This window comes from Protomyctophum bolini (genome assembly GCF_963924005.1).
Source record: "Protomyctophum bolini genome assembly, chromosome: 20".
Taxonomy (NCBI): Eukaryota; Metazoa; Chordata; class Actinopteri; order Myctophiformes; family Myctophidae; genus Protomyctophum; species Protomyctophum bolini.
In genome coordinates this window covers 29,884,155-29,910,295 of record NC_137881.1, presented here as the reverse complement: position 1 = coordinate 29,910,295, position 26,141 = coordinate 29,884,155, and the positions used below count along the sequence as shown (strand labels likewise).

The 26,141-nt window shown below is 46.5% G+C and overlaps 1 protein-coding gene across 1 annotated transcript; it reads right to left on the bottom strand.

The window, feature by feature from the left end:
* Positions 1-6,702: 6,702 nt before the first annotated feature.
* znf219 (zinc finger protein 219) lies at positions 6,703-24,898 on the bottom strand. Its single transcript, XM_080792334.1, is given in 9 exon segments — positions 6,703-8,777; positions 9,525-9,644; positions 9,646-10,484; positions 19,554-19,644; positions 19,646-19,701; positions 20,442-21,444; positions 21,446-21,811; positions 21,813-23,348; positions 24,818-24,898. Coding segments are annotated over 8 exon segments (4,596 nt in total). The 5' UTR covers positions 23,346-23,348; positions 24,818-24,898; the 3' UTR covers positions 6,703-8,189.
* Between the last annotated feature and the right edge of the window lie 1,243 nt (positions 24,899-26,141).

Here is a 26,141-nt window from a genome sequence, read left to right as displayed (position 1 = left end):
CTCCGCACAAATTTGAAACATCGAAAAGACGTGCGAGTCTAATTAAAGCCTGATTCATGCCACGTCGAAAGACGACGGTGTATACTCGCACGGTGGAGACAGCCGATCTGCAAGCTCACGACGTGTCACAACGGGATGCTTTGTGAGCTTGTAGATCAGCTAATGGTTAATGAGGGTAATCATCAGCTATATCGGGTTCAGGTGTTCCTCTTTTTTGGGGGAAGTATAGTTGTATTCCCCTCAGTGCAAAATGTCTGAAGATTGAGTTTGAATTGAATCACTGGCTGCCTGTTTACGTATACATTCAAATAATTCAGAGACTTTGAGAATTTTGACAGGTGTCACTCATTTGACATCTTAACGAGTGATTGGGGCAGTCCGTTTTTTTTTGTCCCATCTGCCAATGGGAGAAAAGGAGTGGGAGGGGGGCCACAGCTCAGGGTTTGCGCTCTCACTTAAAAAAAACAAAACAACACAATGTTCTCTAGTGCTATCTGTACAACATTCAACAACACATTTCTCTTGTTTTTTTTTTTTTGTTTGTTTGTTTTTTCTTCTCCATAATGCAAAAAAAAAAAACGAAAAACGAAAAACAAACAAACAATAATTATCATTATTATAAGAGCATTTTCCCATCTCAACGGCATCGAACGAACGTCACAACGAACTGAAATAAAACTCTAATAAAGGCCTCAATACTAGATAGTCACCGTTAAGTGGTGCTGGGGGACATGGGACATTCGAGGGATGAGAATGAGAGATGTAAAGAGCATAGGGGGAGAGAGAGAGTGAGGGGGGGGGGGGGTGGAGAGAGAAAGAGAAAGAAGAGGGAAGTGTGCATGAGAGAGAGAGAGAGAGAGAGAGAGAGCGAAGAGGCCAATTAAGGTGGAGAAAGAAATTGGAGGGGAAAGTCGAGGTGGAGAACGAAGGATAAATAGGAATAGAGAGGACAGGTGGAATTAATTGTCTCGTTACGTTTTTTAGTGTCATCGGGGACATGTTTTGGCACCTTAATACAAGATTAGAAGTCTAAAAAGTATCGTTCAGTCTTCGACCAGGGCTTTGGTTTTAAACATGGGACAGGGTTAAGGCCCAGAGATTTTTTTTTAACCCCAAGATATACATGGAATTTCCGTGTGTGTCCACACATAGGCCTCAAGCCTCTAGCTTACAGGACTGTATGCTATAGAACAGTGGCTCTCAACCAGCGGTCCGAGGACCACCTGGAACCCCCTCAAAAGAGAATTAAACCATAATAATGGACCCTTAGGGGTCCATTCGGTTTATAAGAAGTCTATACGCAGTTAGAGAAAGTAGAAGAATTGTTATTTTTGATCAACGTTTGCCTGTCGTCTCTCTTATAGTACCAACATCAACACCTGCGTGGAATTGTGGACAAAATCTTATCTAAGGGACTGATCGTTATTTATCAAAGGTTGGTATGGTGCAAAAAAGGGGGGGGTCATTAAACTATTTTTTGAGCCTGAGGGGGGGATATGTTTATTTTTATTTTGGCTTGGGGGAGGATGTACAACTTTATTTTGCTGAATTTTGTATTTAAAAAATGTTTTGATTATTTTGTTTTTCATAGTGTTTCACTCATATATATCTATATAAAGTTTACCCTGTGTGGCGAGTGTACTTGGTATCTTCCATGTGTGCGCAACTGCGCATGCAAATAGAACAGATCTACAAGCTAACAACGTGTTGCTTGGTGACACGTTGTTAGCTTGTAGATCTGATTCTGTTCTACCAGCAAAGGTCCCTCCCCCGGCCGCTGATGTAGTTTACGTCTGACGTGTACCCACTTCAAAACAGCGCGGGACAGATTGATTCTGCGTTCATAACATTTCCAGTAGAAAAAGCGAAAAATGTTTCAAGCTATGAACCGCGATGTTTGAATTGTGGGCCAGCAGCAGCAGGAACATTTTGATGGAAGAGACTCTACCGTCTTTGGACAACGCATCGTCAACATGGTGGCATGCAGGCGAGACAGATTCTCATTCAGAATACGGTAGGGCTGGTCTAAAAGCATGCAGCTATCATATCATGTGCATCTTTGCGCACTCGCATTGCAATGGTGGATTGTTGGTGTGTGCGTCACAGTAGCCAGGGCTGCCATGTCTCACCCTTTGAGTGTGACAGTCACGCAATTTAACCCTTTACCACGCACCACGCCAGTGACGCCACACATGCCATTTGATTTCACACGCATTATAAATAAATAAAATCTCCGCGGCTCCGCCGCGTAATAACGCGCACTCATGTGTGCGTCCTCACAAACGGAAAAATAGCCGATCTGCATGCAGCGCTGATATATGCAGTAGGAGGGTAAACAGTGGACCAAATCCTCAGCAGGGTCCCTGACTGTGTGACGGATGGAAATGAGCCACAAGTTTAGTAGCCTACTTGTGTTTTGTCCGCGGTGCCATGTACTTTTGTCTGCGTATGTGGTTGTAATAGATTAAAGAAAGAGTTATACTATTTGGTGGTGCCTGGCTGGCTAAATGAGCCGAGCAGGCAGTTGAACGTTGGTGTTGCGCAAATTGTGCTTTTCTCTGTGGAGTATGACGCTGTAGTATTATGGTATGCGACTGCGTGACATATTTATTTAGCATTCATTCATTTTCATCATCCTGGGCTTGGGCACAGAGGCGAGGGGTGCCCACTGCCTTGGCAGCTTGGCTAGAATGACTTTACGCACGAGGCTCACCTTAAAAATAGCCAATCTAAGCTCATACATTTGCGTCGCGTCATCAGCGTGTTGTTGTGAGCTTGTAGGTCTGCGTATGCTATTTTCGAAGCTGCCAGATTAATATTTAAATCTTTAGTTGGAAGAATGCAATGGCATATCATCAGTGTTGAGTGTTGACCATAATGTAATGACGGATATGGAACCAAATGAACCCCAGACGGCCGCCGCCTAATAAACGATCAGCGTTTACTTTATGCTGCTATACTGTTGGTGTGAATATAAAATAAATATGGTCTATGGTGTTGGGGGGGGGGGGGGGGGAGGTCATATATATTCTTCCAGTCCCTGAGGGGGGGTCCCGAAAAAATATTTGGAGGCTGGGGGGGGGATGAGGTCAAATAAAAAAATGAAATCACATCTGCACCACCCCCCCCTGGTGGATAAATAACGATCAGTCCCTAACGATAAAAAACAACAAGGTTCGGGTTTGAGAGGCTTAATAAATCTCATCAAAATGGTGGCCCGTGTGGCTGAAAGGTGCGAATAATCAATGGACCTCGGTATGAGAATGGTTGAAAACCACTGTGCTAGAATTTAAGAGAGGACTTGAGACCTTGTTAAAGGCCCGTAGTGGCCTCGATAAGAGAGATATTTGGGGATGTTGTTGTGGTATATAATATAGCTGGCATAAAACTGCTCTCCTCACAATGGGACTGCGGGGGATTATGTTAGGTTAGGTTATGATGAGTATAGAGGATGGTCTTGTGAACCAGACTGTTAGGCCTATAGGCTCACCGTTTTCAAATGGTTTCCCGTCACGCAATCTGGAACCAGTGGTGGAAAAAAAAGTACTCAAATGTTTTTACTCAACCCATTTTGACCTTCTACAAATGCCTTCTAAATCCTGACAGTTTTCTGAAAAAGCCGTGTTTCTATGTGTCAGTCGTACTTCGATTTTAAAAAAAAATAGCAGACCTACACGCTCGTAGCGCGCCACTCGGTGGCGCGCTATGAGCTTGTAGATCTGCTATTTTTCAATAGCTAAAGCATAACATGACGCTAACAAAGGGGTTCCCCGAAATGGGGTTAAGTAAAAGTATCAATGCTTGCAATATATAAATACTCTGTTACAAGTAAATGTTTGGAATTCAAAATGTACTTGAGTAAAAACTAAAAAATACAAAAGTATTGGCAAAAAAAAATTACTTATGCAGAAAAGGTCCCGTTTCATGTTTTCAAATTTGAATTTTGAAAAAAGACTGAAGTAACTAAAGTTTTAAAAGAATTGTAGTGGAGTGAAAGTACAATATTCACCTCTGAGATGTATAGTGGAGTTCAAGTCAAATTATTGTAAGTAGAGTACAAATACCTTGTACCATGTAGTTTCTTTCCACCACTGCGCAAGACGTTGGCCTCACTCACACCTTTCGAGCATACAACATTTATGCATGCTAGATGTAAGCAAGATGTAAGTGTCATGGCCGCCCCAATAATGCATTTCCAATGGAAGTCACACGGTTTGACACAACATTTTGGACTACAAGCTGTTGTACGGCTTTCGGCTGTGTTTCGACTGCCCCCTCATATACAACACAAATGTTGTGTCCAAACCATGATGTGACTCCCTTTGGAAATGCATTGGTTCTGAGATGTACAGTATCACACCCTTATGTATACTATACAACAAGCATACATTCAGTCTGTTGCGAAGGTGTGAGTGAGGCCTATAGGTGAAGGACAGAGGGGGAGGAGGAGGAGATGGTGAGCGGAGAACAAACAGAGAGAGAGAGAGAGAGAGAGAGAGAGAGAGAGAGAGAGAGAGAGAGATGAAGATATAGGCTAAGTGCTTTTGGTGAGTTTTACAAAATACACCAGGAAGTGCTTGAGACAGAAGGCACGGTGGTGTTACTGTTGACAGTAGTTGTTACGCAGACACCACTAACGGACTTTTCACAACAACAACAACAACAACAAAGAAAAGAAAGAAAAACAACCAAACAACCAACAAAACAACTCATAAGGTGCTCTCTAAAAGGAACTGAAAACGCGTTAATGCACATTAATAAGGAAAAATACAAAAAGGCAGCGGTTTTCCCCAGTCATTGGTTAACCCCCGAACACATCGAGAGAATTATGTATATATAGGCTGAGGACATGTTAAAACGATACGGATAATGTCGGCAGGTGGGAGATTTCTTTACTGATATTAAAGTGTTTTTGAAAAACCTTTTCAAACGCGTCACAGTGCATTGTCGTGCCGTTGTTATATTCAGTGTTTTTTTGTGGCAGTAGATTAGGGCGATGATGACGACGACGACATAAACGAAATGCATTGTTTGGGGATGGGACTTGAGAGAGACAAACAACTTTCTTGATTAATTGCTTTTGATTGGGTCGTTGATTGGGGTCAAAAGATGGGATTGAAACCACGGCTTGACACGCAAAACAGGACAACAAGAAACAACAGAAAAGTGACACAATCTCAATTTGAAAAAAGTTTGGTCTATCAAGTCGAAAAAAAACAAAGAAAAAACAAAAAGACGACTACTTTGGGAACTCAAAACCTTTGCACAGTGCTCCGAACAGACATTCCAACTAGTCTTTAGCTCACAGACATTATTTAGAATCATTACATTATATTCATAATAACCTTTATTCCGTAAACCTCTTGAAATTAAAAAGTTCAACATAAAAAGGTATTTTTTTTAATGATTTTTTTCCCCCCTCTTTTCTCTCTTTCTTTCTTTACAAAAGCTACACTTATTCTACTGGGATGTCTATGTGTTTGTTAGTATTTTAATGCTTTACTCCTACCATTGTCCTTTTCTTTTCACGAAAAAAAAGAACGGAAAAAAAGAGCAGAGTACGATCTACTCATCTAAAAAAAAAAGACGCCATACCCCAAAGAAGAGCACAATTTCTTGTTTCTTGTATTTTTCGTATTTTTTTTAAAAGTTTTTTTAGCTTTATTTTTTTAATATTATTTTGTATTATTATAATGTTATCATTATTATTGTGGTCCCTTTCCAAGCAGGGGGCACTCTTTCCTGTTCCACTTTCTACCTTGTGTTCTTCTCTCTTTGCTTTTAAACGGAAATTAATTAATTGATTGCGTTTCAATCAATCAATCTCAAATTGATTGTGTCTCTTGTTTTATCTTCTTTTTTTTTTTTGCATCAGCTGCAAAACTGCTGCTGTAAACACTGCATTTTCAACTAACGACGTCCTTACCCCCCCCCCCCCCCCCCCCCCCCCCGCGACCCCCATCTTGCGTCATTACACTTTTAACTTCTAATATTTTCTCGCTAGCTTCTCTTCAAGTTATAGTAAGTAACAAAGCGGGCATCGCTGCCCGCATCGAGGACTTTTACAGCCTTTTTACTATTCACATAACACCCTAAAACCATTCTCGACAAATATACTTATATCTTTTTTTTTTTTTTAAACTGTGTTCTTAGATAAAAAAAATGACCTAACAGAATGTCCATATGCATTACGCAAGCATACGCAAACTAGAGAGACCCCCCCCCCTTGGCAAAATACATACAGGCACTACCTGAAAACAGGGGGAGGAAAAAAAAAAGAAGTGTTACAAACGTCTCTGTTACAAACTTTCTCTTATCTTCTAGTTACACATTGTTCAGACTAACAAGGCAGTGATTTACAGTATAGGGTATCATTGTTCAGGAGCACGCTCGCTGGAGCACGCTTATAGCCTTTATCATGCTTTCTTTAGAGAGAATAACCAGAGGCTTAAGATCTTCAATCTTTTTTCTCTGGACAATAACCACGTCCCTCTTGAGGTTTTCATATTCATGTCCACAAAGCAAACGTGTTCCACAAAAGCTTAGATCCATTTTCGGGGGCGTCAGAACGGCGTCTTATACATCCACTGTCCCCTCCTCCCCCGGTTTGAGGAGGACGGACATCGCTTCACAGCTGGCGTTGACTAGATCCAGACATCTAAAATTATAGTAGTGTAGTATTTTTGTGTGTGTGTGTGTGTGTGTGTGTGTGTGTCTGCGTGATTAAATGCTTGGTGCTCGTGGAATGAAGGGAGGTCTGTTCCTTATCTTTCATAGGCTCCCTCTTATCGGTCGTTTACTGGCAGCGGGGCAAAGAGATGGCCATCGGAAAAAGACCGCGACGACTAGCCCTCTTGGATTGGAGAAGGAATTGGCAAATGAAAAATGGGGGGGGTTTACAGAGAGAAGGCCTCAAAGGACTCAGAAGAGCTGGGTTTTACGGCTTACGAGGAGGGGACATTGACACTCGAGGCAATGAAACAGAAGTTGATAGTATTATGTGAATTATTCCCTCTGTTATGAGTATAACTTTGATCCCTTCCTATGCCCTAAAAAATATGAAAGTATGAACAGCCTTGGCAGATGACCACAACAAGCTCTGTGCATGAACTGTATAGTCCGTTGGTTTTCCAGAAAGTGGCAGGAAAGTGGAGCTTTCCTGTTCCCGGGTTCATTCGATTGGCTCGGCAGCAAGATTTGAACCAGGAAAAACACACGTGCAAGATGTCTCACGTGTTTCCCCCGTTCAAATCTAGCTACCATGCAAGCCAATCGAGGCTATAGGATATGGTCAAACTGAAGCAGAACAGGAAACAGGTCACGCCACCTTCTGGAAACCACCGCAACGACACTTATGCACTGAGCGGAAGAGGATGGAGGGACTATTCTCTTAACCTTTGACCTGTCCTAACGACGTATCGCTCCTCATACCGTAGCTTCCTCAATAGGCTCTATATGCACAGTATATATACGCCATTTTGGGAAATAACTTATCCTATTTCCGGGGGCTTCTTCTGACTTCCTTCCATACTGTAGGACAGGTGTTGCCACCGATGATATTAATGAAGGCTCCGTTCCATTCCGGTCAAACAAGAGTCCGTGTTAATGACACTAACGAAGGCTCCGTTCCATTCCGGTCAAACAAGAGTCCGTGTTAATGACACTAACGAAGGCTCCGTTCCATTCCGGTCAAACAAGAGTCCGTGTTAATGACACTAGCGAAGGCTCCGTTCCATTCTGGTCAAACAAGAGTCCGTGTTAATGACACTAACGAAGGCTCCGCTCCATTCCGGTCAAACAAGAGTCCGTGTTAATGACACTAGCGAAGGCTCCGTTCCATTCTGGTCAAACAGAGGAAACACTCCGCTACACCAGTGGGTCTCAAAGTGTCCTTGAGTGGGTTCCAAATGGCCCTGTACTGTACTGTACTGTACTGTACTGTACGTGTTTGTAACTCCGAGAGTGTACAAATTAAATGAAAAAGTTTGAGAACCAGTGTGTAGTGTACACGCTAAATGGCACAGAGCCTTCATTTGTATCATCGGTAACACCTGGTGAAGGAAGTCGGAAGAGGCCCCGTAAATAAGAAGAGTTATTTCCTAGAAAATGGCTTGCTGCGGCATATACCCCATCTCTCTGTCACCTCCTCCCGTCCTTGGCTCTCCTCCTCCTCCTCCTCCTCCTCCTCCTCAGTCTGCCAGGAGTCTGTCGTCCTCCAGCGCCACCATGTGGTCGATGGAGCTGAGGGCCGGCGACAGCGAGAGAGGCATCCTCAGACCCTCCTCCTCCAGACTCATGCCGTTCTCTCCCATCATCTCCAGTTCCTCCTCCTCTTCCTCCTCCTCCTCTTCGTCCTCTTCGTCGTCCTCCTCCTCCTCTTCCTCTGCCTCCTCGTCCTCTTGGTCCATCTTGGCCTCCGGACCGCCTCTCATGGCGTTGTTCGCGGACGACGCGGTTCCCGACGAAGCCACCCGGCGGACGGAGGAGGAGGCGCGCCGGCGGCGGCGGCGGCTGTTGAGGTCCCGCTGCAGCGCCTCCCCTCCTCCGGCATCCTCCAGGAGGCCGTTGAGCGTCTGGCTCCGGCTGGAGGCCCACTCGGCGAGGAGGGGCACCTGCAGGTCCTCGGACTGAGTGACGTAGCGCCACACGGCCAGGGGGTCGGGGACGTCGGCGACGACGTCGGCGTTGGTGCGCAGCTGGGAGGGGGCCTTCGTCAGGGGAGCGTCGTCATTCGCTGAGGAGCCCCTCTTGCGCCGGGACTTGCTGGTGTGGTTCACCTGGAGGCGGGGCATGTATAACAAGACACTTAACTCACCATACGATACGTATCACGATATTATGAGGTTCACGATACGATTTTTCACGATTTTTTCAACACAATGATTTTCCAATTTCTCTTTTTTTTAATTTTTTTTATGATTTATCCCCGCCAAAGCTTTTTTCACAATTTTTATTTAACTACATTGGAAAGATAATTGCCTTCCTTGATGTATTAATGAGCATCAATAACGACCATCACCTGGGGCACAGTCACAGACACACACATATACACAGCTCCCCTCTCCTCCAGGCCTCTCTACTGTCTCATTTCTCTCCAAAATCATGTGAATATAATGGAATATGATTACATTACAGCTGACATTTCTTATCACACACTAGCCCCGCCCTAAAAAAAAAAGTTATAGTTTTTTGAAAATCGATTTTTATTTTTAAAGGTAGAGTAAGTGATTTCACTTAATTCAAATGTCACTTATTTTTTTGTTTTGTTGTGATAATCCTCTCTACTATAGAGTGTGCTGACCATATAAGGAGTTCCTCCCTGTCCCCAGTTAACCCCTGGGGGTCAAAAAACCTTAGGTTTCGTTTTTGACTCTCTATCCTGATTGGACGAAGGCTTAGGTCCCACAGCCAAAAATGAAACCTAAGGTGTTTTGAGTGAAATCACTTACTCTTTAATAAATCGATACATATTCGTCGGGATATAATATCGATATATATCGCGATATATATCGCTACATGCCTACCTGGAGGTGCATGGCCATCAGCTCCGACGAGGCCGTGCGGAAGGGGCAGAACAGACACTGGCTGAGGGTGACGCCCGCCACGCCGTCCGCGCCCAGACCGCTACCTCCTCCTCCTTCTCCTCCTCCCGCGACGCTCGCCCCCCCCTCCGTCCTCCTCCGGCCCGCCGCCGCCGCCACCGAGCCCCGGGGAGGGCCGGCGGGAAAGGTCCAGCGGTTCAAACCCGCCCACCACCACCGCCGCTTGATGGGCCGGGGCCGACGCGGCGGCGGAACCTTCGTTGACGGCGCTGCTCCCGTTCGACTGCGGCATGCGGCTGGTCGTGAGCGGCTTGCGCCGGGACACCTTCGTGGGGGCCTTCGTCGTCGTGGTCGTGGGCGGAGGAGGAGGAGGAGGAGGAGACTCCCTGATCCAGCCCCCTCCTCCTCCTTCCCCCACCGCCATGACGCCGCCCGTCTGGTAGAGGGCGCCCATCACGCCGGACAGGTAGCGGTACTGGCTCTCCAGGTCCGCGTCGCGCAGCGTGGCCAGCGCCTTGTGGTCGGGGAGGCCGCCCAGGAGCCAGGGCTGCTGGGGGGCGTGGTGCGTCTGGCCACTGTGCCGCGAGAGGGGAGACTCCGCCGCGGGGGGGCCTCCTCCTCCTCCTCGGCTGACCACGGGGCCGTGGCTGAGCATCTGGGAGCGCCGCTGCTTATTGGCCGGACCCCCGCCGCCGGACCCCCCTCCCCCTGACACCAGGCTGTTGATGGCGGACGTGAGGCTGGTGGCGGCGGCGGCGGCGGCGGAGGAGGAGGTGACGGAGGAGGTGGAGGAGGACGAGGAGGAGGTCGACGAGGAGGCCGACAGGGCGTTGTTGGCGTTGTTGTTGCGCTGCTCCCGGTGGTGCCTCTGGAGGTGGTACTTGAGCGAGCCCGACTGCGTGCCGGCGTAGTCACAGTGGGGGCACTTGTAGGGTCTCTCGCCTGCATTTGGGGGGGGGGACAAGGACAGAGAGAGGAGGGGATTGACGTGGCGATAATGTCACGCGGAAACCTCTTATCTCCGTTTTTTTTTAAAGGACCACTTCACCACTTTTCGCCGTGTCGCTAATGATCGTGATGAAATGGCACGATTCTTTTTCTACTCGGTCTGTGTCTCATATAGGAGGGCCGTGGGCCGTTTAGAAACCGTCTTCCAGTGACATCATCATTAGGCAGATTCTTTTTTACAAAAAATTTTTAGATTTTTATTATCGTGAGAACGACGGCTTCCATTTTCGCATTGCAACTTTTCAGGACTAGAAAGCCTGCCGTTTTTATTAGCTTGTTTTTCCCCATCGATGATGTCACTGGAAGACGGTTTCTGAACTGCCCCACAGCCCTCCTATGAGACACAGACTGACTAGAAAAAAACAAATTGCGCCATTTTTTCATGATTATTAGTGAGGACCTATTATACGAAGATAGGTTGAAAAGTGGTGAAGTGGTCCTTTAACTTCTTGTGATTTTTGTTGTTGTTGTAAACGAATGCCCTGCTTGATCATACTACACTGTCACACGGAAGCATCTAAAGTACAGATCCGCTGCACACTAGGCTGCCCTTACAAGTGCCCCCTAATGTGACTACGCTGGCACACAGTCGGCCTCGCCCGTCTCTCCCCATTTCCCGTCACTGTACAATCAATAATAAAAAGCCAAAAAAAATATCTTATATTTGACGCCATGAATGTTAGAATGGGGGGCAAAAAAAAACGCGTAGGATGTGTAAATTATACGCCCAGACTTCGGTGCTTCCGAATTCGAAATACAAGTAAATATCATTCACGGATACACAGACTATAGGCCCCCTTCCTAATCCTGACAGAATCGTGGACTTTTTATTTTATTTTAATTTTTTTCTTTGGAACATATGGCATCTTATATTACATGATTTTTGAAAAGAATCGATGGGATTTTTTTATGGGGGAACAAAATCTTCTTGACCCCCAAGGGTAGTATATGCTGCTCATGGCTATACTGTATACACGCACGCAAGGGTAGTATATGCTGCTCATGGCTATACTGTATACACGCACGCACGCACACATAAAACGCAAGTGGCGAGAGAGAGAGAGAGAGAGAGAGCGAGCCGGCCGGCTCCTCCGCAGTGCAAAGTCATAAAGGACTTTGATTTAACCCATTCTGATCTGAGATCAGATTCATACGAGGTTTTCCACTGGACACACACTGGTCTGATGAACCCATTCTGACCTGAGATCAGATTCTAAAAATGTCAGTCGTTCTTCGATTTTTCAAAAATAGCAGACCTACAAGCTCGTAGCGCGCCACTCGGTGGCGCGCTATGAGCTTGTAGATCTGCTATTTTTTCAATAGCTAAAGCATAACATGATGCTAACACCAAAATGGGTTCCCGTTCAGAATGGGTTAAATGCATAGCAAGTAGCCCCACCGCCAGCCAGCCAGCCAGGCTGGGCAGTATAGACTTTGGTGCATCAATATAAACCGTGTGTTGTTGTTCATCTATGTATATGGGCCTCATATTATGAGGTCCATAAAGTGCCGGAAGCTTTAATTGCAAAATGGTGTCATCAGTAGTGTAGTGTGTTGGCAAGAAAACCTGCAGTAGCACTTCATTAGTGACACACATCCCCGGATAGGGACTTTTATACTGTTTACTACTATATGGGGCATTCTCACGCAGTTGGGTTGGTCGCTCTGTTATGGGCGCACTGGGCGTTTGGCATTAGGCCAAGGACTGACAAAATCTGATTTAAAAAATGTTGCCAAAATGTAAGCTGTTATATTAGCATTTCTTGCCAGAGGGCTATAGCGTCTGTATCAAGACTTAGATAGCATTTGATACAGACTTATAGCATGTTATGTAAACAGCATAAGTGCATTGTATGTAGTCATAGCACGTCATAGTACATAATGTATATCATAGTAGTATAGATGTATAGCTTATTTCATTATAGTTATTCCACTGTTACTTTCTTAGCTTACGCATGTTTCATGATAAATGTTTTTATGTGATGTATCCCCCATGCTTTTTGTTCTTGCTTAATGTAAGTCGCTCTGGATTAAGAGCGTCTGCTAAATGCCTAAATTGTAAATTGTAAATTGTAGCATTTCTTGCCAGAGGGCTATGGCATCCGTATCAAGTGTGGACCCCAATCTGCGTTATAATGTGACCGTGCCCATTCCCGCGGTAATACTGACTAGTTACTGTAGATTGAACACTGAGCATTACAGTCAGTATACGTTAACTCATTTCACAAGTGTACAGTATTTCTACAATAATCAAAAATAATTTCTATACGGTTATATTATCTCACCAGACAATTGAGACTTATAGCAGCTTTTTGGTAACCACTTGACACAGGATGACGGATGCGTGAATGAATGAATACAAATTTAAACAAACAAACTCAGCTGATGAACCATAATACCCAGAGAGCAGTTTAAACATAAATTGTAGCACATCATCATACTTAAGGGGCCGCAGTTGCACATTTGCATAGCCAGGTGGCAGTGTTTCATCATTTATTTTGAAAAAAAGAAAGAAAAACGATTGGCTAAGATAAAAGGGAACATCAGATTTCATTTGGAGCAACAGTCACTACTGTAAAAGAATCCTATAGACAAAATAACTTTTTTTTTTGACAGGAACAGAACCCCCGTTCACACAGAGACTCTTTAACCCATTCTGGTGTTTTAATTTTAACTTATGTTATGCTTTAGCTATATTGAAAAATAGCAGATATACAAGCTCAACTTGTAGGTCTGCTATTTCTTTTAAATCGTGAAAATGTGCCTGTTTTTAACTCAAATCTTTGCTCCTGGGGGTGTCCCTTGGAACAACATATTTTGAAATATTGAGAACCACTGATATAGAAACATGAGGTTTTTCAGAAAAAAATACTTTTTTTAAAATTTCGACGTCAGGCCTAAAGCCCAAAACGGGTTAAATAAGAGAGAGATATGTCCCAATTTGACTTGAAAGGGGGATATTGGGAGGGGGATATTATCCCAAGGGGGATATTGGGATAATGGTAATAATGGAACAGACGTCTCGAGAGGGGATACGATATTCTTATTATTCTCAAGAGCGCGGTCATATATATCGAGGGACTGGCGTTATTTGGTGCCTTCATTTAAATTACTCAGCTCTTCTTTTTTTTTACCCCCCTTTTTTCTCCTTTTTCTTTTTGGGCGCATATTTGTGATTAATCACTTGATCGAATGTGTGAACGGTGAACGCAGCAGGGAATTTTTTTAAAGCCATTTTGGGGCCGGGAATCCCTTTTGGTGTTAGCTTTCGAAAAATAGCAGATCTACAAGCTACGAGCTTGTAGGCCTGCTATTTTTGAAAAGTCGTGAAAATGTGGCGCAAATCTTTGAATATATATTTCAGAGCGAAAATGTTTAACTAAAATATTTGCTTCTGGGGGGTTCCCTGGAACTACATATTTTGAGATGAGGGTCCTTGACATGAAAAAGGTTGAGCACAACTGACATAGAAACATGGGTTTTTCAGAAAACTGTCAGGATGTATAGACTATAGAAGACATTTTTAGAATCTGACCTCAGGTCAGAATGGGTTAAAGGGGGTGAAGGAAAAAAAGGTAAGAGTTGGTTTTACGGAGAATAACGTGAACACTCTTGATGTGGCTGGTTGAGCTTATATAGACAAGCACTTATGATGTTATACGTCGAGCCTTGGATCCATGCCACGACGCCTCCTGGGGCTTTGCCTCGCTGGATTGAGAGGATCTGCTCTACTTACTGTACGTTTCACTGTACTGTGTGCACAAAAAGAAGCACCAGAGTTTAGCGGAAAGGCCTGTCAAAGAAACACACAGGGGCCTATTATTCAGCGTGTTGTTTTTTTGTTCTATGAAAGGCTACCTTTTATTATGGATAATTAGACAAAGATTCATGATGAGTCCCACTGTCGGATATCTTAGCGAAATGGATCACTCATCAATAGAGAAGCGTAACGGGAGTTTGTTTCTAAATTTAGACAAGAGTCCTATGGCACCTGTCACCGGAAATAGTTAGATTTCCATGAGGGGTGTCACTGTTATTTTCTGCTCTGGAGTCGGAAAAGTAATGTAAAAAAAGATAAAATACAAAAATAAAACGTTTGCTGGTTTGAATGCCTGGGTTTTATAGCCGGGAAAATAGGCTCGCGTAATTGTCGAGGACTGTCCCTGAGCGAGGCACCCACAGTGAAATCCTGACGTCACTCTCTGCCCTTGGGTCACAACAGTGCTGATTTTGACAGCACACTTTGATTTAGCTTTAGTCACAGTCTTTTAAATAAAGTTCCATTTCGTTTTAGTCATATTTTTGGTCATCTACATATACTTTTGTCAAATAAGAAAATTAATATAGGCTACATATGTTTAATAAATAAAAAATATATATATATTTAGTCATCTGAAAAGTTTTAGTTGTCTAGTTTTAGTTGACGAAATATCATACGATTTTAGTCGACTAAATCTACAGTCGATTTAGTAAAATAAAATGTATTTTAGCGGGTCTTGATGGCGTCGTAATGCCTGATTTTAACCCATTTTGGGGCGGGAACCCCTTTTGGTGTTAGCATTGTGTTATGCTTTAGCTATTGAAAAATACCAGACCTACAAGCTCATAGCGCGCCACCGAGTGGCGCGCTACGAGCTTGTAGGTCTGCTATTTTTGAAAAATCGAACGAACGACTGACATAGAAACATAGCTTTTTCAGAAAACTGTCAGGATGTAGGAGACATTTTTAGAATCTGATCTCAGGTCAGATTCTGAGATCAGAATCAGATCCTGAGATCAGAATCTCCGCATCTGGTCTCTCTCAAGCAGAAACGATGAACCGGAAGCAACGGGACATAAATCTGATATCTCCACAATAATTCCGAGGTGTGGTCTTGTTAGGTTGTGTTTACATTAGAGTTGTAGTCCTGTTAGGTTGTGTTTACATTAGAGTTGTAGTCCTGTTAGGTTGTGTTTACATTAGAGTTGTAGTCCTGTTAGGTTGTGTTTACATTGGAGTTGTAGTCCTGTTAGGTTGTGTTCACATTAGAGTTGTAGTCCTGTTATGTTGTGTTTACATTAGAGTTGTAGTCCTGTTAGGTTGTGTTTACATTAGAGTTGTAGTCCTGTTAGGTTGTGTTTACATTAGAGTTGTAGTCCTGTTAGGTTGTGTTTACATTAGAGTTGTAGTCCTGTTAGGTTGTGTTTACATTAGAGTTGTAGTCCTGTTAGGTTGTGTTTACATTACAGTTGTAGTCCTGTTAGGTTGTGTTTACATTAGAGTTGTAGTCCTGTTAGGTTGTGTTTACATTAGAGGTGTAGTCCTGTTAGGTTGTGTTTACATTAGAGTTGTAGTCCTGTTAGGTTGTGTTTACATTACAGTTGTAGTCCTGTTAGGTTGTGTTTACATTAGAGTTGTAGTCCTGTTAGGTTGTGTTTACATTAGAGGTGTAGTCCTGTTAGGTTGTGTTTACATTAGAGTTGTAGTCCTGTTAGGTTGTGTTTACATTAGAGTTGTAGTCCTGTTAGGTTGTGTTTACATTAGAGTTGTAGTCCTGTTATGTTGTGTTTACATTAGAGTTGTAGTCCTGTTAGGTTGTGTTTACATTAGAGTTGTAGTCCTGTTAGGTTGTGTTTACATTAGAGTTGTAGTCCTGTTAGGTTGTGTTTACATTAGAGTTGTAGTCCTGTTAGGTTGTGTTTACATTAGAGTTGTAGTCCTGTTAGGTTGTGTTTACATTAGAGTTGTAGTCCTGTTAGGTTGTGTTTACATTAGAGTTGTAGTCCTGTTAGGTTGTGTTTACATTAGAGTTGTAGTCCTGTTAGGTTGTGTTTACATTAGAGTTGTAGTCCTGTTAGGTTGTGTTTACATTAGAGTTGTAGTCGTGTTAAGTTGTGTTTACATTAGAGTTGTAGTCCTGTTAGATTGTGTTTACATTAGAGTTGTAGTCCTGTTAGGTTGTGTTTACATTTGCACTGTGGCAGCGCTTCAATACGTCATCCAGTCTCGCGTTGATCCCGCCTCCAGCGGCCGCATATATCGCTCCGATAAGCATTTGATCGGAAGTACATCGTCTCTGCCCCGAGAGAGTCCAGATGAGAAGCAGGAGGAGGAATGCACTACTACTGCCACCATCTGGCAGAGTCAGGTTAGGACGGGTAAAGGTTTTCAGCGCAATTATCGCGGTGGCGGGGGCGTGGCGGGTCAACCCCTCCCCAAAAAAGGAGGACAGAAAGCATTCCTTATGTCTCTCTCTCTCTCTCCCTCTCTCTCTCCCGTCTCTCTCTCCTCCTGAAATGATCTAGCTTGCTCAACGTGTTATTTATTTGATCAAGTATGCACAGCTGCCAATGATATATCCTCATTAGTCATTATCCTTGATATCCCGAACCCCGGACGCTGCACGTCAACTTTATTTGAATGTCCATTATGTCCCGTGTAATGTTGTAGGACATTTGGACACTCACTGTAGTCATCGTTCAATATTCTCTCGTGTACTGTACACAATAATTATAAAAGACAAATAATATGAATTGTCTATCCTAAAAACCGGACCTGTATGGGGCTAGTCTGTCGAGACAGACTGGTGACTAACGTCAATTCAAAATAATAAAAAATGACGATGGGTTCTTAGATTGGTATGGGGCTGAATGTGGTATGGTTTTGTTCACTCCTGTTTCATCAACTGTTTCATCAACTCCTCTCTCTCTCTCTCTCTCTCTCTCTCTCACACTCCCCCCCCCCCCCCCCCTCACCGCCCAGTATAGGACATTTAGATTGCGCTGGTCTGGATCAAAAAAGTCACAGCGAAACGACATGCGCAGGGGTTACGATCGTTGATCATTTAATTAATAAGCAGCCTATGATTTAGCGGGCTAGCTACTGTTGACTGTATGCCTGCTACAATATAACTTGGTTAACAGACGGCATGAACTTTGGATTTTAGGACCAATTGCGATGCTTCCGTAAGGGCCCATAGCGTGAGTATAGGCCTATAGAACAACAATCATAACATAGCACACAGATGCACAGATTGATTGACAAATTGATGGGGAAATGGCCCAGTCCCCCCCCCCCCCCCCCCTCCCCTCTCTCAAGCAAAATGAATGGACTGGACTTGCTGGGTGTTGAAAAGCCGGTCGGCAGGATTCTTTTTGTTTTTGCGGGTCGCGGGGTGGTCAGGTCATTTATTTTCATTGTTATACTATGTATCGCTTGTTGTTCATTATTGTTGAGATGTTTGTTGTTCACTTGTTGTCTCTGTGTGTCACAATGTTGCAATGTGTTTTGTTGTATGTACTGTATGCTTTGGCAATAGAAGAACAGTATATTATTTTATCATGCCACAATTGCCAATAAAGCATTTTGAAATTTAAATTTAAATGATATTGTTTTGAGGGGCGGGTTGGCTTCCGTGGCGTGGATGAAAAAAAGCCGGCCCGCGCATCACTACTTGGTTGCATGCTGAACGCGTTGTGAGCTTGTAGATCTGCTATTTTCAGAGCGCAATAGCCGAGCGCAGACATACAGTCTTAGTTACTGGATCTCTCCTCTCCCTAACGTTTTTTGGTCTAGTTTTGATTTGTTGACAAAATTGTCAGTATATTTAGTCATAGTTTTCAGACATCATAGCTTCGTTTTTTTGTTTAGTTTTCATTTAGTTTTCGTCAGTGAAAAAAGGTAGTTGAATTCCGGGGCTATCCTATAGTACATACTGTAAACGTGTGTTTTGGTTGGAGGTATAGGGATGCACCGATATGGACATTCTTGGCCAATTCCCGATGTTTAAAATAACAATTTAGCCGATAGCCAATACCGATATACATTTATTTCGTTTTTGGTGTCATTATAGTTTATTTGATTTATTTCCCCCTTTTGTGCCAGGGAAACAAATACATCTTCATTATAAGAATTAACTGTTGATAATCTACAGCTTGGTATAGGCATGCAGATAACCAACACACCGACATATAGCCAGCACAAAGCCCATGCTTATCAACAACAGATAAGTATCGGTTACTGCCATCGGGTTAATGTCAGCTTTATTTCCCGATATTGATATTGACCGCGGGCAAATATCGGCCCCGGTACCGATATGTAGGGATGGAGCTCGTTACGTTTTATTTATAACGAGCACCTTATCGATCAGGCCTATCGAGCCGGGTTCTTATCGAGCCCACTGTCGAACTATTATTTTGTGGAAAGACGGGACGACAATACATTCTGAACAGAACCCGTATCTTTTACTAGGGCCATCAAATACAGTACTTTTCTAACAGTTGACCTTTTTACCAATAAAATAATATTAATATTAAAGGAACTGTTAACTTGTTAATATGTGTACCGTGACTTTAAAAGCGAAATGTTGTTTATCTGGACAGCGCTGGTTGGCAGGTATCAATACACTTTTAGACCCACATGTTTGTGCCAGCGTCTTGTCTTGATTGTTTAACCCATTTCGGGCAGGAACCCCTTTTGGTGTTTTAACTAAGCATCATGTTATACTTTAGCTTTTGAAAAATAGCAGATCTACAAGCTCATAGAGCTACGAGCTTGTAGGTCTGCTATTTTTGAAAAGTCGTGAAAATGTGCCTGAAATCTTTGAATATGTTCTTTCAGAGCGAGTTTTTGACTCAAATCTTTGCTACTGAGAGGGTCCCTGGAACAACATATTTTCAGATGGGGGTCGGCGGCCAATGTCATATATATTTGGGGTTCCTTGACATGAATATGTTTGAGAACAACTGACATAGAAACAGACTTTTATTTATTTTCTCAACGTCAGGCCTAAATGGGTTAAACATGACATCATGGGCCGCGCTATGCTCAATGAGGGCTTATTGATAAGCCCAATGCCAAATACATACCGGGTATATATATACTCAATAAGCTTGTCGTCAGATTATTTCGGGGTATATTATCGGTTATATTATCGAGCTCCATCCCCCTATACCGATATTATGATGTGGCCGATATTATTATTGCGTCCCTATAGTTGGAGGTCGTTAGCGTCAGGCTCTCACCTGTGTGAACTCTCAGGTGCACTTTGAGATGGTGTGAGGAGCGGAAGGCTTTACCGCAGTAGGGGCAGTCCTTGACCCCGGAGCCGCGCACAGCGCTCCCTGCCGGGAGTCGAGGGTCCCGAGGTCACCGCCGTCAAGTCGTTCTCTCCTGCGGGGGGAGACACAAAAAAGAGACGAGCATGGTGGTCATCGATATGTCCAGGGGGAAACTTTGACAGAAAAAGGACTCGCTCACCGTATAGAAACTATAAGTAATTCTAAGTGCAATTAAAAAGCAAACGTTTCGCTCCTATAAGACCTTCGTCAGTGCTATATGATTTTCACAGACAAAGAAGACAACACAGCTCAGGTGCTGAGAATTGCTAATTACTAATTGATCACCAGATGGTGGCGGGCGTGGACATTACAGAATAGATATAACAAAAATCACACAGTTATATAATGTCAATGTGTCAATGTGTATACACTGACAAAATGTGTCCGTACGCACATTTGTGATTTTAGAGTTTTACACACACCGTTATAGTCCTTATTTCTTATAGTCCTTATAATAGTCCAATTACTAAATGTCAAAGTCTCCAGGTTTTCTTCGGAATAATTACGTATGAAACTGAATACTAACGCTATGCATGGCTATAAGTCCACTAGTACTAGTCGTTCTCCAACCTTTTATTTCCAAGGACTCTGAGAGTGACCTCTGAGAGTGTACAAAACGGAACCAAATCGGCCCACAGATAACACAACAACCACGTTAATAATGTGTACATAACACTATCGACACTATACATCCAAAACGACACCACATATACCTCTATATTATTCTCTACATTAAATAAAACAAAATCATGAACCAATAAGCCATCTTATATAATATAACTCTATATATACCTTGGAAAGTTGAGATGATGGAGTGAAACCGCGCCGCCGCCTGCTGCGTGGAGGCACCTCCGCCCAGCAGCTTGGCCGAGTCCTGCCTCCCCTCGCGTCCTCCTCCTCCTCCTCCTCCCGCTCCGCCGCGACTGGCGCCCGCCGCGCTGCTCTCCTCCTCCTCGCCTCCGCCTCCTCCTCCTCCTCCTCCTCCACCTCCTCCACCTCCTCCTCCTCCTCCTTTGTGCCCTCCGTGGTGCCTCTGGGTGTGCACGCGCGCGTGCACCACCACCTGCTGCAGGCTGCGGAAGAGCTTCCCACAATCGGGGCACTCCCACGGCCCTCCTCCTCCTCCTCCTCCTCCGGAGACCTCCTCCCGGGGGTCCAGCGCTCCGAGGTAGGCCCGGACCTGGTCGGCCTCCCCGATCACCCCCGACCCCGACCCCGACGAGCCTCGCCGATGGCCGCCGCCCTGCTGCGGAGGACGATGGCCTCCTCCGTGCTGCTGCTGCCTTTGCTGTTGTTGCTGCTGTTGTTGCTGTTGCTGCTGCTGCGACCTCTGCTGCTGCTGCTGCTGCTGCTGCTGGAGCTGCGCCTGCTGCGCCGCCACCAGGCTGCGGGCCACCAGCTGCCACATGGCCGCCTGGTCCCCGCCGTCTGCCAGGGACGACGTCACGTCGCCTCTACCTCCTCCTCCAGACCCTCCTCCTCCTCCGTTTCCCATCTCCGCCACCTGGGCCACCGCCTGCAGCCTCTCCATACAGCTGGCTCCTCCTCCGCCACTGCCCTCGCTGATGGGCAGCCCCAGGTAGCTCAGCAGCGCCGCTTTGCTCGGCCCCAGCCCTCCTCGACTTCCTCCAGAGTCCCTCTCTGACCTTCCTCGGCCCCCGCCTCTCCCCCCTCCTCCTCCTCCTCCTCCTCCTCCTCCTCCTCCTCCTGCTCCTCGCTGCGCCAGGAGGAGGCTGGAGTAGAGGGCGTTGAGGGACTGGTTGCTGACGGCGTTGTTGCCCTTGTTGTGCGGGTCAATTAGGGCCCCCCCCCGCCACGGCCAGGCCCCCCAGGACGCCCCCCAGGACGCCCCCGGCCCCGGCCGCCTTCAGGCCCAGCTTGTTGAGGTGCACCTTCATGTGGTTCTTGAGGAACCAGGGCTCCTTGAAGCCCCGGCCGCACACCTGACACTTGTGGTCCAGCGAGTCCTTGTGCTTGCGCATGTGGCCCTTGAGGAACCACGACTGCGTGAAGCGCTGGCCGCACGTCTCGCAGCGGAACGCCGGCAGAGCGGGAACGCCCGGAACGCCCGCCGCCGCGGGGGTGGTCGGCTGAGGCGCGGCGGGGACCGGGACGACGGGCGGGGTGGGCGCCAACGCCGGCGGCGGGGGTGGCGACGCGGGCGACGCGGGTGTCAGGGGCCGCGGCGGCCGCAACCACTGCCACTGCCCTGGAGGAGGCGTAGGCGGGTGGTGGCGCGGCTTCGCGGGGCGAGGAGGCGGCAGGGTGGCACTCCTGCAGGTGGCACGCCAGCGCCCCCTCCTGGCTGGCGGAGAAGGGGCACAGCGCGCACTTGTAGGGGTTGTGGAGGATGCGCACGTGCCGCGCCAGCTCCGAGGCCGTGCGGAACTTCCCCTTGCAGGCGTGGCAGCGGAACGCCGCCGCCGAGAGGAGGAGCACGGAGGAGGAGGAGGAGGAGGAGCCGAGAGCCTCCGCGCCGCTGCTGGGAGGAGCCCCCCCGCCCCCCGGGGTGGGGTTATTATTATAGGGAGACGACGCCATGAGGGACACGGGGGGGGAGGGGTCCTCCGTCGGGGGAGGGGTCAGGGGGCTGCTCTCGTCCAGTAGGAAAGTGTGGTCGACGGCCTCCTCCTCCTCCTCCTCCTCCTCCTCTCTCAGATGCTGCTGGATGAGCGACAGCGCCTGCAGCGGACGCTGCTGCTGCTGCTTGGGGTTCAAGTTCAAGTTCAGGTCCTTGTTGTTGCGGAGGCCGGGCTGGGCCTTGTTGAGGTGCTGGGCCCCCCCTCCCCCCGTCCGGTGGTGGTACAGGGCCGCCGAGGAGGAGGAGGCGTGGTGGTGGCGGCGCTCCCGGTCCAGGCTGTGAGCGCGCGCGTGCAGCGACAGGATGCTCTGGAAGCGGAAGCGCTTCCCGCACACGTGGCAGGGGAACCGGAGGGCGAGGGGGGCGGCTGTGGGACCCCCCCCTCCTCCTCCTCCTCCTCCTCCTCCTCCTCCGCCCCCCGCCGCCGAGGGGGTCGGGGGGAGGGGTCCTCCTCCTCCGACCACCCCCGCCCCGTCTCTCTGCTGGAACAGCTGCAGGTCCAGCTCGTCGTTACAGTTGCTGCTGTTCGGGCCCGTTGACGAGGAGGAGGCGAGGGCCAGCTCCAGGGCGCCGAAGCCCAGCAGGGAGAGCGGAGGAGGAGGAGGAGGAGAGCTCTCGTCGGGGCCCGGCGGTGGCGGGCTGCAGCCGGGCCCCTCCTCCTCCTCCCCCGTGAGGAGGAGACCCCCTCCTCCTCCTCCTCCTCCTCCGGGGAAGAGGAGCGCCACGGCGGGGGTGGGAGAGGGAGGGACCCCTCCGTCCTCCTCCTCCATCTCCTCGTCTTCCTCCTCATCGTGGATGGCGGGGAAGGAGGAGGGCGACAGGAGGGGGAAGGAGTCGGAGGGGCTGTGGGGGGACGGCGGGGGGGACGAGGAGGGGTCGGGGGTGTGCAGGAGGGCCGCCGGAGCCACCACCACCACGCCGCCCCCCCCGGCGGGGGGGCCGGCGATGATGGTCAGGAGGGAGGAGGGGGAGAGGCGGGTGAGGGGGAGGGGGAGGGGGGAGGGGCTCCTCCGGTGGGGGCTGTGGTCCAGGGAGGGCAGGGTGAGGGGGGTCCGCGGCGGGGAGCGCTCACACGACGACGACAGAGCCAACACACACTCCGGTGGAGAATCCATGCTCTGGGAGGGGGGAGAGAGAGAGAGAGAGAGAGAGAGAGAGAGAGAGAGAGAGAGAGAGAGAGAGAGAGAGAGAGAGAGAGAGAGAGAGAAATAAGGCAGTGTTTCCCCAAACATCGTACGTCCAAAGCGTGTTTAACGCTGACCTGAGATCAGATTCTAAAAAATGTCTTCTATACATCCTGACAGTTTTCTGAAAAAGCTATATGTTTCAATGTCAGTCGTTCTTCGATTTTTCAAAAAATAGCAGACCTACAAGCTCGTAGCGCGCCACTCGGTGGCGCGCTACGAGCTTGTAGATCTGCTATTTTTCAATAGCTATATAAGGCATGACATAATGCTATAAAACACCAAAAGGGCTTCCCGCCCCCAAAATGGGTTATAAATGCATGACATTCTGAGCTGTGACATGACCTTGACCATATCCATAACTATGGACTTATAAAAGCCGGTCATGGAGCAAAGAACGTTACCTAATCTCCGACTTAAAAAAAATGTATCTCTCTCTCTCTCTGTATGTGCGTGCGTGTGTGTGTGTGTGTGTGTGTGTGTGTGTGTGTGTGTGTGTGTGTGTGTGTGTGTGTGTGTGTGTGTGTGTGTGTGTGTGTGTGTGTGCACGCGTGCATGTGTGTGTGTGTGTGTGTATGTGTGTGTGTGTAACACTAGACGCACAAGAAAGAGGTGTGTGACGCGATGCCATTCAAGTAATAATATCCGAGAGGGAGTGCTGTGCTGTATCGCAGTTACGGGTACAGTATTTTATGCCAGTTCTGTGGCTGCAGGTACGAGGCCATAGAGTATAGTGTACAATTGGAACCATTTTTTTTTAGATCTTTGGGACCCCAAACTATATACACTGTAATGGTGTTCATTTAACTCTGAGAGTGTGCACAATACACATGGGACCAAAATGTACATACACCCTGTGACGGTCCCCGGATAGGAAGCACTCAACCCGAGTGTGCATATTATGGCTCCTTCAGAGGCGGATCTGTTTGTGTGTGATGTCACGGTGTGACTGAAGTATATATGTGATGTTGTGGATAAGCCATTTTGGGGCGAGAACCCCCTTTTGGTGTTTTAAACCTTATGTTATAATTTAGCTATTGAAAAATGAAAAATAGCAGATCTACAAGCTCGTAGCGCGCCAACCGAGTGGCGCGCTACGAGCTTGTCTGCTATTTTTTGAAAAATCATGAACATGTCATTGATTATAATACTCTTTCAGAGCGAACAGTTTTGAACTCAAATCTTTGCTTCTGGGGAGGTGGGTGTCCCTGAAACAACACATTTTCAGATGGGGGGGGGGGAGGGGGGGGGGTCAGCGGCCAATTTCATATATTTTTGGGGGTCCTTGACATGAAATATTGAGAACCACCGATATAGAAACATGAGGTTTTTCCAGAGAAAAAGACATAAAAAAAAAAAAAAGCGTGTAAAAAGAAAAAGTGTGTAATGGGAGCGTGACTCACCAGCAGCGAGTGTGATGCTATGCCATTCTTCAGTACAGTGGCTGGGGAGGGACACACTTCTGTGGCTGTCTCCTCCTTTGGTCCTCTTGGGGGGCAAATAAAATAAAAAGGAATTGGGGGGAGAAAAGACGAACATTTTAGCACTTTTTTTTATAGCGTGACGCAAACACAAAAGGAGTTTCCATGATTACAGCCAGCAGGCGGGCCGTCCACATGTGAAAAGAATCACACTTGTGTGAAGTGAGGGCGTAGCCCACTGCTGTGGGGCTATGCCTGCATGGCACACCATTGCAGATTCTCTCTGCCACTGTATACAGTATACAGTATGTATATGCATTGCGAGGCATGAATGCAGTGTTGTTGTTGTTGTTGTATATTATAGAACGAAACCAGTCACGGGATGTATTTATATTAGCCACGTATAGGCGTCTCACGTCCGTCATTTAGGGCCCTATATATAAACATACATAAAAAGTCCATAGACTAAACGCTTTTTGTAAAAAAAGAAAAGTGCTCTAAATTAACATTGGGTCCATAGACTTGGCTACCATATGACGTCATTTCAAAAAGACATGCATTGGAGGGGCTATAGGGCCCCCTGAAAATGAAAAACCACTACAACTATAGGCCTACAAACATCTACTTTTAGCGGGTGTCTTTTTAACCAGGTGAACTTCGAAAAGGACCCAAATGCAGGACAGCGAGGCAGGCAGGGTTTCAAACCCAACATTGGGCGATTTAATTATACAAATGAACAGAGAGAACGTAAACAATGACAAACTTAACACTAAACATGATGTGACGCCAAGCACGACTCCACAAGGACTGACTGTGCAGGGGAACAGGACTAATATACACCTGAGGACTGATTACACATGAGACACAGCTGGGAAAAGACTCAAAGACAACATAGAACCAAGAAAACTAGAACAGGTAAACTATACAGTATAGAAATACAAGACCTAGACTCTATACAACCATGCCTCTGTGGACATTTTTAAAGAACGGCTCAAGACCCACTTCTACATCCTTGCTTTTAATTGATCTTTTGTTTTGTTTTTCATGTCCCCACTGTATTGCATTACTGCTCTTGTTTATGCCTTGCTTTTCTTTTCTTTTCTCCATTGCTCTGTAAAGCACTTTGAGCTGCATTTCATGTCATGAAAGGTGCTATACAAATACAGTTTTATTTATTATTATTATTATTATTATTATTATAACGAAAGACTTGTCTGTGAGAGTGAGACACTCAGTCTCACAAAGAAATGTCTGTCCTTATATGTGCTTGTCACAGTAGCCTATACTACTCGCCGGCCGGGCCAGT